General features: G+C 36.7%; 1 protein-coding gene across 1 annotated transcript in view; it reads left to right on the top strand.

The window, feature by feature from the left end:
* SGK3 (serum/glucocorticoid regulated kinase family member 3) overlaps positions 1-17,989 on the top strand; it is a 47,272-nt gene that overhangs the window by 5,642 nt on the left and 23,641 nt on the right. Inside the window, exons 3-5 of the mRNA XM_068983298.1 lie at positions 5,304-5,376; positions 10,853-10,928; positions 15,329-15,416. Of these exons, the coding sequence (XP_068839399.1) occupies positions 5,304-5,376; positions 10,853-10,928; positions 15,329-15,416 (237 nt within the window). The remainder of the gene's footprint in view (positions 1-5,303; positions 5,377-10,852; positions 10,929-15,328; positions 15,417-17,989) is intronic.

The following is a 17,989-nucleotide window of genomic DNA, read 5'->3' on the forward strand; positions in this document are numbered from 1 at the left end:
AGCTGAGAAAACTGGAAGCTGAGGGAACTATTTGATAATTAAACAATACTTACGTATATATCAGACAAGCAGAAAAGAGATTCTTCAAAATCATCCTAATTTTGGAATGCTTACTAAAAAGGGTGAGAGAGGACCAGATAAACTACTGAAGATATAGATGTGTAGTCTAAAATACATTTCAGTGTCATAGAATATTAGAAATAAATCCTTTCTATCTGCTTTTCTAATAATTGCTAATCATCATGCTTCTGCTAAGTCACTTCAGTCGTGTCTGACTCTGTGCGACCCCATAGATGGCAGCCCACCAGGCTTCCCTGTCCCTGGGATTCTCCAGGCAAGAATACTGGAGTGGATTGCCATTTCCTTCTCCAGGGCATCAGAGTGAAAAGTGAAAGTGAAGTCGCTTAGTCATGTCCGACTCTTCGTGATCCCATGGACTGTAGCCCACCAGGCTCCTTTGTCCATGCGATTTTCCAGGCAAGAGTACTGGAGTGGGGTGCCATTGCCTTCTTCGAATCATTATGCTATTTATTTCTAGTTAAATCGCCCAACTCTTAGCTTTAAGTGTTAGAGTGGAGAGATCACATTGTGGGTCTGGCCATTTTTGCAGCAGTGTCTTCAGCATTTATTCCACGTTCATGTAAGCCAATTTTAGGAACATCATGTGTGTGCGTGCTAAGTCATATCAGTTGTGTCCAACTCCTTGCGACCCCATGGACTATAGCCCATCAGTCTCCTGTTTATGGAATTCTCCAGGCAAGAATACTGGAGTGCAGAGCCAGTCCCTTCTCCAAGGCATCTTCCCAACCCAGGGATCGAACCCATGTCTCCTCCATTGCAGGCAGATTATTGTCTGATTCACCAGGGAAGCCCATTTAGAATAAAAGGGAAGAGAAAAAATAACATTTTCAATCTGTACACATGTGTTTTTTATGACTGTAGTTTGCATTTGGAAGCTTTTTATTATAGAACTTGTTGAACATGTATGGAACTAGACTAGTATAGAGAACATCAGATAATGTACCATCCATCTTCAAGAATTATTGTACATGGTCATTCTTGTTACATCTGTATCCCTAGCCAGCCCATTATAATTATGAAGCAGATCTCAGACATCATATCTTTCTATTTGTAAATATTTCTGTGTATATCTCTAAAAAGATAGATTCTTTAAAAATATACAATGTCATTATCACAATAATTAATGAAAATGCTTTAATATCAAATACTCAGTGTTCATATGACTGGTTGATAATCCTGTGACGTGTCTTTTTTAAAAAACAAATCATTATAAATTTTATTTTTTTGTTTTAACTTTTTCAAAAATTTTTATTGAAATATAGTTGATTTTATGAGTTGTCTTTTAATCACTAAGTTTCCCCCTCCACCTCTCTTTTGTGTACAGTTTTTTTGTTGGAAAAAACAGGGTCGTTTCTCTACAGATTTTTTGATCTGAATTTTGCTGACATCCTGCCCATGGTTTAGACTGATTAATTCACTCTCCTATTTGTATTTCCTATCATTGGAGATTATTTTTATACTCTCATACAAACACACACTCTATATGTGTGTGTGCATATGTGTGTTTGTGTATATGTAGTATATGTTTGGGTTTTTTTCTGTTTGTTTCTAAAACATTTAAAGTTACTAAAGGAATCCAAGGATTGGTAAGACTGTGTAAAGACAGTGTATGTGTGGTCCTTTGATCTCAAGTGATAAGGTGCCCAATATGCTACTGGAGATCAGTGGAGAAATAACTCTAGAAAGAATGAAGGGATGGAGCCAAAACAAAAACAATACCCAGCTGTGGATGTGAGTGGTGATAGAACGAAGGTCTGATGCTGTAAAGAGCAATATTGCGTAGGAACCTGGAATGTCAGGTCCATGAATCAAGGCAAATTGGAAGTGGTCAAACAAGAGATGGCAAGAGTGAACATTGACATTCTGGGAATCAGCGAACTAAAATGGACTGGAATGGATGAATTTAACTCAGATGACCATTATATCTACTACTGTGGGCAGGAATCCCTCAGAAGAAATGGAGTAGCCATCATGGTCAACAAAAGAGTCTAAAATGCAGTACTTGGATGCAATCTCAAAAACGACAGAATGATCTCTCTTCGTCTCCACGGCAAACCATTCAATATCACAGTAATCCAAGTCTGTGCTCCAACCAGTAACGCTGAAGAAGCTGAAGTTGAATGGTTTTATGAAGACCTACAAGACCTTTTAGAACTAACACCCAAACAAGATGTCCTTTTCATTATAGGGGACTGGAATGCAAAAGTGGGAAGTCAAGAAAACACCTGGAGTAACAGGCAGATTTGGCCTTGGAATGCAGAATGAAGCAGGGCAAAGACTAATAGAGTTTTGCCAAGAAAATGCACTGGTCGTAGCAAACACCCTCTTCCAACAACACAAGAGAAGACTCTACACATGGACATCACCAGATGGTCAACGCCAAAATCAGATTGATTATATTCTCTGCAGCCAAAGATGGAGAAGCTCTATACAGTCAACAAAAACAGGACCAGGAGCTGACTGTGGCTCAGATCATGAACTCCTTATTCCCAAATTTAGACTCAAATTGAAGAAAGTAGGGAAAACCGCTAGACCATTCAGGTATGACCTAAATCAAATCCCTTATGATTATACAGTGGAAGTGAGAAATAGATTTAAGGGCCTAGATCTGATAGATAGAGTGCCTGATGAACTATGGAATGAGGTTTGTGACATTGTACAGGAGACAGGGATCAAGACCATCCCCATGGAAAAGAAATGCAAAAAAGCAAAATGGCTGTCTGGGGAGGCTTTACAAATAGCTGTGAAAAGAAGAGAGGTGAAAAGCAAAGGAGAAAAGGAAAGATATAAGCATCTGAATGCAGAATTCCAAAGAACAGCAAGAAGAGATAAGAAAGCCTTCCTCAGCGATCAGTGCAAAGAAATAGAGGAAAAGAACAGAATGGGAAAGACTAGAGATCTCTTCAAGAAAATTAGAGATACCAAGGGAACATTTCATGCAAAGATGGATTCAATAAAGGACAGAAATGGTATGGACCTAACAGAAGCCAAAGATGTTAAGAAGAGCTGGCAAGAATACACAAAAGAACTGTACAAAAAAGATCTTCACGACCCGGATAATCACGATGGTGTGATTACTCATCTAGAGCCAGACATCCTGGAATGTGAAGTCAAGTGGGCCTTAGAAAGCATCACTATGAACAAAGCTAGTGGAGGTGATGGCATTCCAGTTGAGCTGTTTAAAGTCCTGAAAGATGATGCTGTGAAAGTGCTGCACTCAATATGCCAGCAAATTTGGAAAAGTCAGCAGTGGCCACAGGACTGGAAAAGGTCAGTTTTCATTCCAATCCCAAAGAAAGGCAATGCCAAAGAATGCTCAAACTACCGCACAACTGCACTCATCTCACACGCTAGTAAAGTAATGCTCAAAATTCTCCAAGCCAGGCTTCAGCAATATGTGAACCGAGAACTTCCTGGTGTTCAAGCTGGTTTTAGAAAAGGCAGAAGAACCAGAGATCAAATTGCCAGCATCTGCTGGATCATGGAAAAAGGAAGAGAGTTCCAGAAAAACATCTACATCTGCTTTATTGACTATGCCAAAGCCTTTATTGTGGACCACAATAAACTGGAAAATTCTGAAAGAGATGGGAATACCAGACCACCTGACCTGCCTCTTGAGAAATCTGTATGCAGGTCAAGAAGCAACAGTTAGAACTGGACATGGAACAACAGACTGGTTCCAAATAGGAAAAGGAGTACGCCAAGCCTGTATATTGTCACCCTGCTTATTTAACTTATATGCAAGGTACATCATGAGAAACGCTGGACTGGAAGAAACACAAGCTGGAATCAAGATTGCCAGGAGAAATATCAATAACCTCATATGCAGATGACACCACTCTTATGGCAGAAAGTGAAGAGGAACTAAAAAGCCTCTTGATGAAAGTGAAAGAGGAGAGTGAAAAAGTTGGCTTAAAGCTCAACATTCAGAAAATGAAGATCATGGCATCTGGTCCCATCACTTCATGGGAAATAGATGGGGAAACAGTGGAAACAGTGTCAGACTTTATTTTTGGGGCTCCAATATCACTGCAGATGGTGATTGCAGCCATGAAATTAAAAGACGCTTACTCCTTAGAAGAAAAGTCATGACCAACCTAGATAGCATATTGAAAAGCAGAGATACTACTTTGCTGACTAAAGTCCATCTAGTCAAGGCTATGGTTTTTCCAGTGCTCATGTATGGATGTGAGAGTTGGACTGTGAAGAAGGCTGAGCACCGAATAATTGATGCTTTTGAACAGTGGTGTTGGAGAAGACTCTTGAGAGTCCCTTGGACTGCAAGGAGATCCAACCAGTCCATTCTAAAGGAGATCAGCCCTGGATGTTCTTTGGAAGGAATGATGCTAAAGTTGAAACTCCAGTATTTTGGCCACCTCATGCAAAGAGTTGACTCATTGGAAAAGACTTTGATCCTGGGAGGGATTGGGGGCAGGAGGAGAAGGGGATGACAGAGGATGAGATGGCTGGGTGGCATCACTGACTCGATGGATGTGAATCTGAGTGAACTCCGGGAGTTGGTGATGGACAGGGAGGCCTGGCGTGCTGTGATTCATGGGGTTGCAATGAGTCGGACATGACTGAGCAACTGAACTGAACTGATGTCAAGCTTATAATAAAAATAAGCATTTACCCATTTTTATGGCTTTATTGCCCTAAATTGAACTTCTTTAGGACCAAGTTGTTTTTCTCTGGGGATAGGCAAATCTGAGAGACAAATGTGTTAGAATATTAAGAGGAGGAAGGATTGAGCAGAGGAAATTGAAGATCTATCAGCTTTCTCAGAAACCAATTGCCAGTCTGTTAGAACACAAAAGTCACATTTCCTGACATCATAAATCCAGAGTAACAGGTATTCAAAACCTGTACCCCAGGTTCCTGTCCAAGTACTTAACTTAAACGATTTTAAGCCTCACAGCAAATCTATAAGTGCTAAGGTTATCCCCATTTTCCACAAGAAAACTGAAGCACAAGATGTTAAGTTGCTTATCCAAGGTCACAAAGATACTAATGTTTTACTGGGACAAAAGAGAATTAGCCAGATTAATGGTATTTTATTGGCATAATTTAATATTGTACACTTAATCATGATATACTTAAAAGTATGATGGATTTTTATGATGGATTTTTTTTTGAAAATTAGATTGTATTTTATTTTGGCATGTGTATAACTAGAAGACCTATGTAATAAGTTTATGTAATATTGTTTTTTTCAATTCTAGTTAAGGAAACAATTTCCTGCTATGGCCCTGAAGATTCCTGCCAAGAGAATATTTGGTGATAATTTTGATCCAGGTAAGCAGTACATTCTTAGACCAGCTATGAGTAATGTTAAAGTTTGAAGAAGCAGTTAACATATTCATTGCCCTGGATAGTAGTGTAACTCTGCAAAGCTGATGGTTCTCAGGCTGTATGCCTGATTACCAGGTATTATTTTAAACACTTTATATGTTTTAATTCATTCACTACTCACAGCAGCCCTTGGAGGTTGGTATTACCATCATCACTATTTTATAGATGAAGAAGCTGAGGCATACTTTAGATAATTTGCCCAGTCTCACATACAGCTAGTAATTAGCAGATTTGAAAGTTAAATTCAAGTGGTCTGGCTTCAGATAAATCTGTTGATCATTAAGGATACTGTGCAGTACTTTCCTAACCATGAGAGGCATTCCTTGTTATATCCAGAAACATTTACTAAATGTATGCTCTGTACATGGCACCTTTCAGGCCTTTGAATGGGATACCTAGTATCCTATTGTTCACCCTTGGGAAGCCTAATGTCACATAGGATCTCAGAAGTCTGGAGGCTGTATGTATGTCTGAAGCCTCAACTGCAAAAAAAATTTTTTTACTAGACTTTAAGAAATCAACCTAGTACACAAATGTCTACTTATTCAACAGAAATCTCTATACACTAGAAATTCCGTACGTAAAGTCATCTGTCTATGCCACAGGTGGATCCTGACAAGCTATCGAGTTTCCTCCCTCCCCACCATCTTGCCTCCTCAGCTAACTTGCTTGTAACCATCAGACCTGTGATTCCTGAGTGTCTGCTTTCTTGGTTGTTACTCAGGATATGAGCTCTCAAACCACTTCTCTTGCTTCCTCTCTACAGCCTGACCTTACACTGTTCCTTTGTCTCCCAGACCTTTTCACCATACTCAGTGCAGTTCTGCCCATGATGAACAAACTCCTTTACCCTCCATCTTTTTCATATTTCTTTCACATTCTTGCCTTAATTAAAACTGACTCCCCTCCTGGCCCCAGGCTGCTGGAATCCCCTGTAATCCTCTCAACTGAAGACGCTTTATTCTTTTATACTTTCTGAACCTTTGGATTGGAAAGGATTCTCATTTCCCCAATTTTTTTTCACTTCTCCTATTTTATGTAGATTACTTTCCTCTTGGGAGAACTTAGCACACTTTATTGTCCTACCAGTCTGTTTTATCTGGGTGTAGATTATAAGAAGGTGGATACTTTTATCTTTTTTATTTATGATGCCTAGTAAATATTTGGTTCTCAATAAATATTACATGAATTCATTAATAGAAGATTGAGTTGGCACAACACTGTCAGATTACACATTCCATGGGTTGACTCTGTAGACCAGTGACTTTTGAGCTTTTGTTCTCTTGTATTCTCTTTAGCTGCAGAATAGTGAAATCTTATGCAGAAAATGTCAGGTGTAGAACAAATAAAAATGGAACTGCTTTGTTGGTGCAGCAGTGAAGTATGTCTGTGGAGCATGGGTTGAAAAACATTGTGGAGGGGGGCAGCATGGGGGCCTTAGAGTTACTTGAGCAAAATGGCAATATAATGTGAAACCCACAGTGTATATATAAGTATGCACAGCAGAGGGAAGACAAGATAGAGACTGGGAGGCTGGTGAAGGGAATATTCCAGGAGTCCTCCAGTTAGAGAGTGAGAGCTGCAAGTAGGGTGGAAATGGGGCTAAAAATTGAGTCAGATCTAAGAACTCTTTTAATGAAAAACCTATAAAAAATCTTGGTGATTGCTTGGGTAAAGGAGACAGAGAGAGAGTAGAATCAGAGACAACTGATGTGTCCAACCTGGGGGAATGAGAGAATTAATTAATTTGAAGTGGCAGAAAGACACTTAAGGTGACTCAAACCACATATTAGTGATTAATATGAGACCGGAAGTAGGTTTAGAGTTTTGTGGAGCCCTCAATTAAACCCTGAAGTCAGAATCATTTTATCCAGGGAAGAAGGCAAAGGGATAAAGACCTGCAACATTGCTATTTCATTGTTAAAGGTAAAATACCAGACACGTTCTTGTGGTATTGATGTTTTTGTGGATTAATTATTTGACACTAAAAATTGATTTTTATTGAACATTTGGAAATCAGTCACGAGCGTATTTTATATGACTTGGCAACAGTTAAATAGACTACATGCCATAGATTTTTGGAAAACCCAAGTTATACTCAACAAAGCAAAGATTGATAGAATGCTCATTTAATTAGGCTTTAGAGAAACAGACATTCTCATGTCTTGCTGGTGGGAATACAAAGTGGTACCAACCATATGAAATTTGGTAATATTTAGCAAAACTATCATGCATTTCACTTTGACCAAGAAATCACATTTCTAAGGATCTGTTCTAAGCTGCATAGGAAATGATGTATGTATAAGACTGTTGATTGTGGCACTGCTTTTAATAGTAAAAACTGGAAACAACTGAAATAGCCTTCCATTATTGGAATATGATGCATCTGGGAAAAGGAACTAAAAAACTCTTTGTACGTTACTGTGACATGATCTCCAGAATACCTGGTTAAGCGGAAAAAGCAAGGTGCAGATGTGGACACTGTATGTTTTTTGTGTAGGAAAGGATGTGAATATTCAAAAGGAAATAATGGAAGAATAAGTCAAAAACTGAAAACTGATGACTTCAAGGAGAGGTCAGCTGAAGACAACAGAGGTGGACATTAGACGCCTCTGGATGAACCCTGTTCATAGCTTTGCGTATTTTAAGCAATTTAAAAGCAAAAATAAATGCAGTAATATGGAGGTCTCTAGCAATTAAAAATAAACAAGGAAAAAATCTGTAACCTAATTGGTGGTAAAACGCATGGAGAATAATTATTTTAAATGACTTTAAAACATGGACATTAACCTGTATATTCCTCATGGGACATATGCTAAGGGTAAAAAAAGCACACAAAGCAATTTTACTCTGCATTCAATGATCTTATTGTTAATTTATATAGAGTTGTTCTTTTGTGATTATGTTAGTGTTATGAGAACCAAAATTTTAAGCAGAAGATGAAAGATACAAATATAAAACTGGAGATTTTAAGTTAAAAAAATCCTGTGGCGGATTCATGTTGATGTATGACAAAACCAATACAGTATTGTAAAGTAATTAACCTCCAATTAAAATGAATAAATTTATATTAAAAAATCTTGTGATTTTTAAACTTGATTTCAGAATATAGGATGAAGTCACAATTTATTTTTCCCTTTCTAAAACAGTACACATTTCCTAGCTCTCTCCTCTGGAAATGCCTAAAAACAGTAACAAATAAGGAGCAGCAAACACCCTTAGCATCCATCTAAATACCATTTTCCCTGTAAAGGAACCAGAGTTCCATGGAAAAGTGCCATTTCCAGGTACTGGGCAAGAAATGTGCAAGATACCCTAAGACAGCTTGCCTGAAAGCAAAGAAGCTATGTAGGAATACCGACTGAGGTTTTATCAAAAGGACACAGGAGCACAATTGATGGGGGATTTTACCAGCCAAGGAAGTGAAGTAGCTCAGACGTGTCCGACTCTTTGCAACCCCGTGGAGCCCTACCAGGCTCCTCCCTCCATGGGATTCTCCAGGCAGGAATACTGGAGTGGGTTGCCATTTCCTTCTCCAGGGGATCTTCCTGATCTAGGGATCGAAGCTGGGTTTCCCGCATTGCAGGCAGATGCTTTAACCTCTGAGCCACCAGGGAAGCCCTTACCAGCCAAAGATGGGACAATAAGACCATGAAAAAAGAAGTTGCTCTTTTAACCTCGTGTTTGACAGCTACCATGTAGAGTTTTCCCACACATCTTGGTGAGTTCTTATGCTGCAACTTTTAAGTCTGTATGTGTCATTTCCTTTTTCTTTTCACTTTATTTTGGTGGTTACCAACCTCTGTAAGATAAGTTTTACATACTTGAGGCAGAATTTAGGGTTGTTTCTGCCAATACTTCATGGCAAATAGATGGGGAATCAATAGAAACAGTGCTCCAAAATCACTACAGATGGTGACTGCAGCCATGAAATTAAAAGATGCTTGCTCCTTGGAAGAAAGGCTATAACCAACCTAGACAGCATATTAAGAAGCAGAGACATTACTTTGCCAACATAGTGAAAGCTATGGTTTTTCCATTAGTTATGTGTGAGAGTTGGACTATAAAGAAAACTGAGCACCGAAGAATTGATGCTTTTGAACTGTGGTGTTGGAGAAGACTCTTGAGAATCCCTTGGACTGCAAGGAGATCCAGCCAGTCCGTCCTAAAGGAAATCAGTCCTGAATATTCATTGGAAGGACTCATGCTGAAACTGAAACTCTAATACTTTGGCTACCTGATGAGAAGAACTGACTCATTTGAAAAGACCTTGATGCTGGGAAGGATTGAAGGCAGGAAGAGAACGGGACAACAGAGTATGAGATGGTTGGATGGCATCACTGACTCAATGGACATGACTTTGAGCAAGCTCCAGGAGTTGGTGATGGACAGGGAAGCCTGGCGTGCTGCAGTCCATGAGGTTGCAAAGAGTTGGACACTGAGTGAACTGAACTTCCTATACTTTTCAAAGTTAAAATTTCACTTTGAATTTAAGAATCTTTCTGTAGAGTACACACAGAGTTAGGCATACTTTTTTGTATTCTGAATAGTTTAATATCAAACCTTTTACTGATTGGATCTTGGAGTCAATATATAAATTACTTTTGGGGTACTTTTATAAAAAGAAGGATATTTTTACCACTGAAAAATAAAATTACAAAGGAACAAAAACGATGTAAGTTAGATAAGGATTGGCGTATGAGATTTAGAGATGACAAATGCTAAAATGTGTAATCATTTGTTTGGTGTTTTATTTATTCATTTGCAAACATCAGTTAAGTATGTTCCAAGACACTGTGTTAAGGGCTAAAGTTGAAAATAAATTTAAAGGCATGACCCTTGTCTTCAGTGACTTTCTTAGAAAGCACTTTTATTTCTCAGTTTTAACCTCTGAAGAGAAATAGGTTTATACAAGATAAAAACCTATTTTTAGCAGCAGAGTTTTCATAATAGTCAGTTAACCAGTTAATCATCATTCCCACTTGCAAGGATTTCAGTATTTCTTGATTTCGCTTGTTTTTGTTTTTTGTTTGTGTGTATTTAAGTTAGTATGACTTTTCAGCCATCAGTGTCATAGTGTTAATTCTTATTCATTACCTGAAAGTATACAAGGAGTTGGACAAAGCAAAGTGGTGACTCCAGGTTTTGTAGTGAGTCTGTTTAGAACCTAAAATAGGCATTTTTGTGGGGGAGAATTTTCTTCAGCAAAATATGCTGTATTTTCATGTTATAATCATATTTATAGATTAAAATATATTTGTTAAATATTTATTCCTTATTTGATTTCAAGAAGTGTGAATTAAGAAATAACTTCTTAATCAAAATTCATTCTCTTGTGTTGGTCTATTCTTGTATAACTGTATTGATGATAATTACAGTCTGATGTAAATAATCCTAATACTATTGTCTCTCTTAACAGATTTTATTAAACAGAGAAGAGCAGGACTGAATGAATTCATTCAGAACTTAGTTAGGCATCCAGAGCTTTACAACCAGTAAGTAATTGTCATTGTGTTCTGAGGATACAGTGAAACCCAGCCTCAGATCTGTGGAATGTTACTTTGTGCTGTATATTTTTGTGGAATCTTCCTCAAGCATTTTTCCCCTGGTGTTTTTAATCCTCTAAGAATTTTCCACCTGGTGTTCTTAGTTTTCTTTTCCCTCCATCAACTCAAGGTCCTAATTACTTTCTTCTTACTGTACTTGTATTTGTTTTATAGATTTAACTTGAAAAGACTTTGCACAGTTAAAACATTTTGCTGATTATTTGATGCTATATTTATTCATGCACTGAGAAAGCATTTCCTCATGTACCTCTGTGTGGGAATAAAAGAATAAATGGAAATAAAAGGAGAATGTTACCCTTACCTTCCAGAGGTATTGGCTCCCATGCTTTTAACAGACTTTTCAGAGTCACGACACAGGAGGTCTATATTTTTAAACTGTTACCCTTGTAACAGAGATTACTATTTTATAGTTCTTTACAGTTTATAAAGGATTTCTATCTTCTGAGCAGGTGCTCTGACCTCCTTTTTAACTTAATTTACTAAATTAGTAAAATACTGGAGCTGGACCTCCTCTGACCAAGGTCTTCAGCCCAGTGCTCTGGGTTTCCTTTCCCCTGATGCTCACAGATAAGATGAGGGTCCGGAGAAGGTCAGCCCCTGCTGAGATTGGCCTCTGCAGGGAGGAGCAGGTGGCGGAGGGGCACAGAACTGGGTAGGATCCTTGAATTCAGGGTTCCTATGTGTCTTGTGTGTTCCTCAGCAAAGAACCTTTTATCACTTGGCTCTTTGTATAATTATTTTTTAAACATTATGCCTTTTGCTGCAGACAAATTCTTTGTTATCTTCAGCTTAGATCATCTCCCCTTCTGAATAAAAACAAAATAAAAGTTAGTTTTTATTTCTAACTTGTACTGGTTTATTTATGGCTCTGCTGGGTCTTCATTGCCGCAAGGGCTTTCCTCTAGCTGTGGAGAGTGAGGGCCCCAGTTGTGGTGTGCGGGCTTCTCGTGGCAGTGGCTCTCTTGTTGCGGATCACGGGCTCTAGGGCACAGACTTTGGTAGCTAGGCTCCCAGGGTCTAAGCACAGGCTCAGTAGCGTGGTGAGTGGGCTTAGTTGCTCCGTGTTATTGTGAGATATTCCTGAAATCAGGGATTGAACCCGTGTCTCCCTCATCGGCAGCCAGATTCTTCACCACTGAACTACCTGGGAAGCCCTACCTTTCTAATGTTGAATTATTATTATATGCACTTGAGATTACTTCAAACTGACATAATTCTGACTTGTTCGAAATTCATATGCTAATAGCTAGAATTTGTCCCCTGTGACAGAACTTCACATGGAGTAAATATAGAATAGATGGTGGTGATGTTTATTATTTCTGCTGGTATTTTGAATGGTGTTACTCAGAACTTCTGACAGTGTATGTTAAATTTTAAATATTCATTTTAGATCATGAAGTATGGTATTATAAAGATGTTACATTTGGTATTGAAATTTAACTGAAACCAATTTGGTTATTTCAGTTTAACATTATACTATAAAATACACAATTCTTAATTATACAGCCCAAATAGACTTTTTCATATATATGCACCTCTTCCATTTAAAGTAGAGTACTTTTTCAGTGCCCCCAGATTAAATAGCCAAGAGATTTTTTTTAAATTTTTCAATTTAATGTTTAATGGACATTTTCTTTTTAATAAAAAGTGACATTTCATGTTTTCTGGATCTCCTCTGTTAATGGAACTTTGTTAGTTTTCACACTCTCCATTTGGACATCAAACTGTTACAAAAATAGTATAGGTTTAAGAAAACAGAGAAGCCAATCAGCAAATGTATCTTGAACACCTACTATATGCTTATTCTTATTATGTGTGGAAAAAGCACTTGAAAAGTAGCTTTCCGTTAAGAGAAAAGGTTATTTTTAAGATAACGTCTATTAAAATGGAATTTTAAAACTCAAATAAAATATTGTTATTTCTCTGACCTGTGGATAGGAAAGGGTTTTCTGAGCATATTGGCAGTGAGTGATATGTTACAAATTAAAACATTGATAAATTTGATTAATAAAATCTTTTGACCTCCAAAAATTACAAGTAAAATTTAAAACCAAAAATATAAAAAGTTTCCCGTGAATAAAGGACAATAGATAAATATACTTACTAAAAGAGCTCATGCAGATAATACACACTTAAGAACCACCCCCCAAATAGAGCACATTAACAGATACAGATGGCTGATTAATTACTAGAGAAACTGAATGTTTCCTTATCTATTTAAAAAATGCAAATGAACAAAAATATTTTAGCTTTATTGCAGCATAACACAAATAGAAAAGGGCACAAATTGTGACTGTACAGCTTAATGAATTATGAGAAAGTGAATATATCTGAGTATCACCCCCTCCAGGCCAAGGAGTAGAACATTATTAGCACCCCAGTATTGAATATGGTTCCTTGTACTATGCAGTAGGTTCTTGTTGTTTATCTTTTTTATATATAGTAGTGTGTATATTGGAGAAGGAAATGGCAGCCCACTCTGGTGTTTTTGCCTGGAGAATCCCAGGGACGGGGGAGCCTGGTAGGCTGCCGTCTCTGGGGTCGCACAGAGTCAGACACGAGTAAAGTGACTTAGCAGCAGCAGTAGTGTGTATATATTAATCCCAAACAGTATGGAGGTTTCCTTAACAAACTAAAAGAAGTTACTTCATGATCTGCAGTCCCACTCCTGGGCATATATCTGGAGACTACTCTAATTCAAAAAGATATGTGCACCCCAGTGTTCACAGCAGCACTATATACGAAAGCCAAGACATGGAAGCCGCCTAAATGTCCGTGAACAGACAAATGGATAAAGAAGATGTGATATATATGTGTGTGTGTGTGTGTGTGTGTGTATGTATATATATAATAGAATATTACTCATCCATGAAAAATGAAATAATGCTACATGGATGGACCTAGAGATTTCCATATTAAGTGAAATAAGTTGGACAAAGGCAAATACAATATGATAGAATTTATATGTGAAATCTGAAATAATAATACAAGTGAAATGATGGCAAAATAGAAATAGACGAAAACAAGCTGATGGTTACCAGAGAGGATAGCAACAGGATGGGGAGTAGGGGGAAGATAAATTAGCATTTGGGGATTAATATATCTCAACTTTTTAAAAGAAAAAAAAAAAGAACAAAGAACAATTTAGGAGGAGGTACCCAGATGTAGAGATTTAACCATTCCTCAGGATCGTCATTAATCTGTGCAGTCTTATTTCCTCTTTATGGGCTTCCTTGATAGCTCAGTTGGAAAAGAATCTGCCTACAGTGTAGGAGACCCCAGTTCTATTCCTGGGTCAGGGAAATCTGCTGGACAAGGGATAGGCTACCCACTCCAGTATTCTTAGATTTCCCTGGTGGCTCAGCTGGTAAAGAATCCACCTGCAATGTGGGAGACTTGAGTTCGATCCCTGGGTTGGGAAGATCCCTTGGAGATAGAAAAGGCTACCCACTCCAGTATTCTGGCATGGACAATTCCATGGACTGATAGTCCACGGGGTTGCAAAGAGTCAGACACAACTGAGTGACTTTCACTTTCTTTCCTCTTTATATCCATTTGTTGATGCCCACTCTAGCAGGTTTGTTGTAAGTCTTTGGGTATATATTGATTGACTGTTGCTTTGTGTCTCAGTGTTTAATGTGTACACATAATGGTGCTTTACTGTGGTTCCCTGTTTCTGGCTGCTGGCTGGTCAGTCGTCTTTGCAGCCAGTTACCGTAGCTTGCTTACTCATTTCCCTAGTGGTGGATGGCTATTCTGCTTCTGATTCACAGCCATAGAGAGTATGACAATGAGTCTCCTAGTTATATGTCTTTTGCTGAACTTGTACATAATTTTTTCTGTAGTTTAATCCTTAAAACTAAAATTTCTGGCCCCAGGGAAAATGTATACTCAGTTTAACCAAATATTGCCAAAATGCTTTTCAGAAAAGTTGCCTCATTTTACATTCTCAGGAGCAACGTGAGAGTGTTCCTTTCCCTTCATCCCTGCCAACTTGGGTTTTATGCATCTTTCTAGATTTTTCTGGTTAGTGGACATAAAATGACTTCTCACTGTTGTTTTGTTTTTTCCTGATAATTAGTGAAGTTGGCCATCTTCCTAAATTTCATTACCATTTGGATTTTTCTCTTCTGTGAACCTTTGTCTGTTTGTTTATTGGACTCTCTGTTTTAAAAAATTAATTAGCTTATTATAGTACAATAATGATTATTATTGGATTTTGTTTGCCTTTCTTACTACAAATGCTATAGTGCTTACTTTTGTTTTCATGTTAAAAGAGAGAAAAGGTGTAGAAATGCAGTCATAATAAAGTTAATTTTTGTTTTTAGTCCAGATGTCAGAGCATTCCTTCAAATGGACAGTCCAAAACATCAGTCAGATCCATCTGAGGATGAGGATGAAAGAAGTACTCAGAAGGTAGTAAGAGGAATTGTATTTTTTAACAGAAAAAAAAATACCGTTCCCCAAAGATGAAATTATTGGCAACCTTAGAAGCCACATTTACTTAAAATAATTTCCTCCATTGTAGATTTTCTACTGTGTAGAAAACATAAAAACAAATGTGTATACTTCTAACTGATCACTGTTTCTTGTAAAATTGATAAAATGAGTACTTTTTATAACAGAAAGTAATGTAAATTAAAGATTTGAAAATAGTAAGTTAGAAATATCCCTATTATCAACAACCTGACCTATTTTTAATATTTCAGTGATTTTCTTTCTAATATATGAAAGATTTCTTAATATATGAATTTTTAAAATTACCTGATTTTAATTATACAGCATATAAAGTTTTGTGTTCTGCTCTGTTAACTTTACATCATACTTTTTGATCATCATGTATCTTCATCAAGATCACTGTAACTTGAAATGGTGAATTTTGACCAGCAGAAGAGGGCTTTTCAACCAGAACACTACATACCTCTTTCTCTGCTTTGTCAGATTGTGATGTGTAGAGCAGTCAATATACATGTGCTGGTTGGCATTGACTAAGTTTTATTGCTATAGTTATATGCACATAATTAATATGTATTCTGAATAAAGAATAGGTATTCTTATTTTTTTAATGAATTGTGATATAGTAAGTTTGTGCTTTCTTATGAAGACATTTTCAACATATACTTTAAAAGGTTATATTAGAAAGATAAATTACCATCATTTAACTCAGGATTATTATATAGCAGTTAAAAGTACATTATAAAAAAAGTATAATTGCAAGTGTTTATAAATATGATAATACCTTTATAATTCAAAATTGATGCATACTATTGGTAAATACATACATGAAAATGAGAGATGTACAGTTTTGTCTTTATAATGTTTTAATTTTGTCATGGTGCTGTTTTTCTGATTTAAAAGGTAATGTCATTAAAATCTTCATTTGAAAAATAGACATGACTACTAGAAAGTAGTTCTGATTCTCTAAGAGGGCCCTCAGTTAAGAGAATAGGTTTAACTCTTTACATTTGTGACAGGGCTGCTCCTAGGACAATGTAAAAGGATATTTTAATTTCATATATGTGCAATTGATCAAAAGAGAAATAACCAGCTGGGAAAACATAGTAAATAAAGCATAAGAAGGAAAAATATCTATGTTAAAAAAAAAAGCTCATACAAATGTATTTTCGAAAAGAATGATATTTAAGACTGTAGTAGATGAAAGGAACAGGACCGTGAAGAAATAACCCTTGGTAAACAGATATATGGGAAAATGTTCAACCTTGATGCCAGTAGCAAATAAAAGTTTTAAATGACAGGTTTTTTTCCTCTACCAAATTAATAAAAATGTCAAGAAACTGAAATACACCAGGACTAATAAGGGTAAGGTAAGATGGGCATCCTTGGGCCTTACTGGTGTTATCATTTCATGCAGCTCTTGGAAAGCAATTTGGCAAAGTGTATCAAACATGAAAATAATTCATGTCACTTAGGAGTTGATATAAATGAAACAACCCTTCTCACAGAAAAAAAGCAGAGATGTTCACTTTAGTATGATTCATAATGAAAAGTTAGAATCAGTGTGAACATTCATTAAATAGTGATTGTCCCTATATATTGTACATTTAAAAAATATTTCTAAGGATGATATTATTTTAAGTTTTAACATACCATTAAATGAAATCAGGGTATAAAACTTTCTTATGCAAATTTACACAGTGTGAACACGGTCAGTTTTTAGAAGTTAATGCAAAGACTATATGGAGGTGCCAGAAGTATTTGTAATCAAATTACTTGTTAGTATGGACTTTTAAAGACAGCTTACTACTATTCAGAAAATATTTTAAGGAGTAAAATTTATGTAACTATGATTTTCTTTGTTAGTCATGTTGAGCGTGTGTAGGTGTAGGTCATGTGAAGAATATCTTGCACTGCTGTAGGAAAATGCTTTTTGAAGAAAGAACCAGACTAAGAGAAATTGCTGGGTTCTGGCTCCTGTTCTGTCTCTGTTGACTTTAGATCCAGATTTTGTTTCTTGTTTCATCCATAAAATCTGGAACTTGGACTAGGATCTTTTGCTGTTTTACAATACCAATAGAAAGGAACCTCTCCCCCCCAAAAAAAATCCTTGCTTCATCTTATACTTGTAAATATTTATTATTTTATTTTTTAATTAAAATGTATAGGAAATGTATCAGTTTGGTGCCAACACTGTTACTTTATAAGAAACATGCTTTAGACCTTTTGCCCTTAATTTTAAAAAAAAGCTTGTTTTCTAGAGATTGTAAGTTGCAAATGAATTTAAGTGGGAATATATATAACCTATGTCTCTAATAAGAAATTTGCTTAGATAAAATTGTTGATTCTAATTAAAGAGAATGTTTTTAAAAACTTATTTTATATAATCTTATATGACATAGAATTGTATAGGGCTCTGGTAAATGTGCATATTTGAGACATTTCTGATTTGATTCTTTGAATATATTAAGAATTTCATAGTGAATTTTTTGAAGCAGAATTCACTTCCATTTGGCTTTTGTGAAGAGTGCTCA

The sequence above is a fragment of the Capricornis sumatraensis genome, chromosome 11, assembly GCF_032405125.1.
Source record: "Capricornis sumatraensis isolate serow.1 chromosome 11, serow.2, whole genome shotgun sequence".
NCBI lineage: Eukaryota > Metazoa > Chordata > Mammalia > Artiodactyla > Bovidae > Capricornis > Capricornis sumatraensis.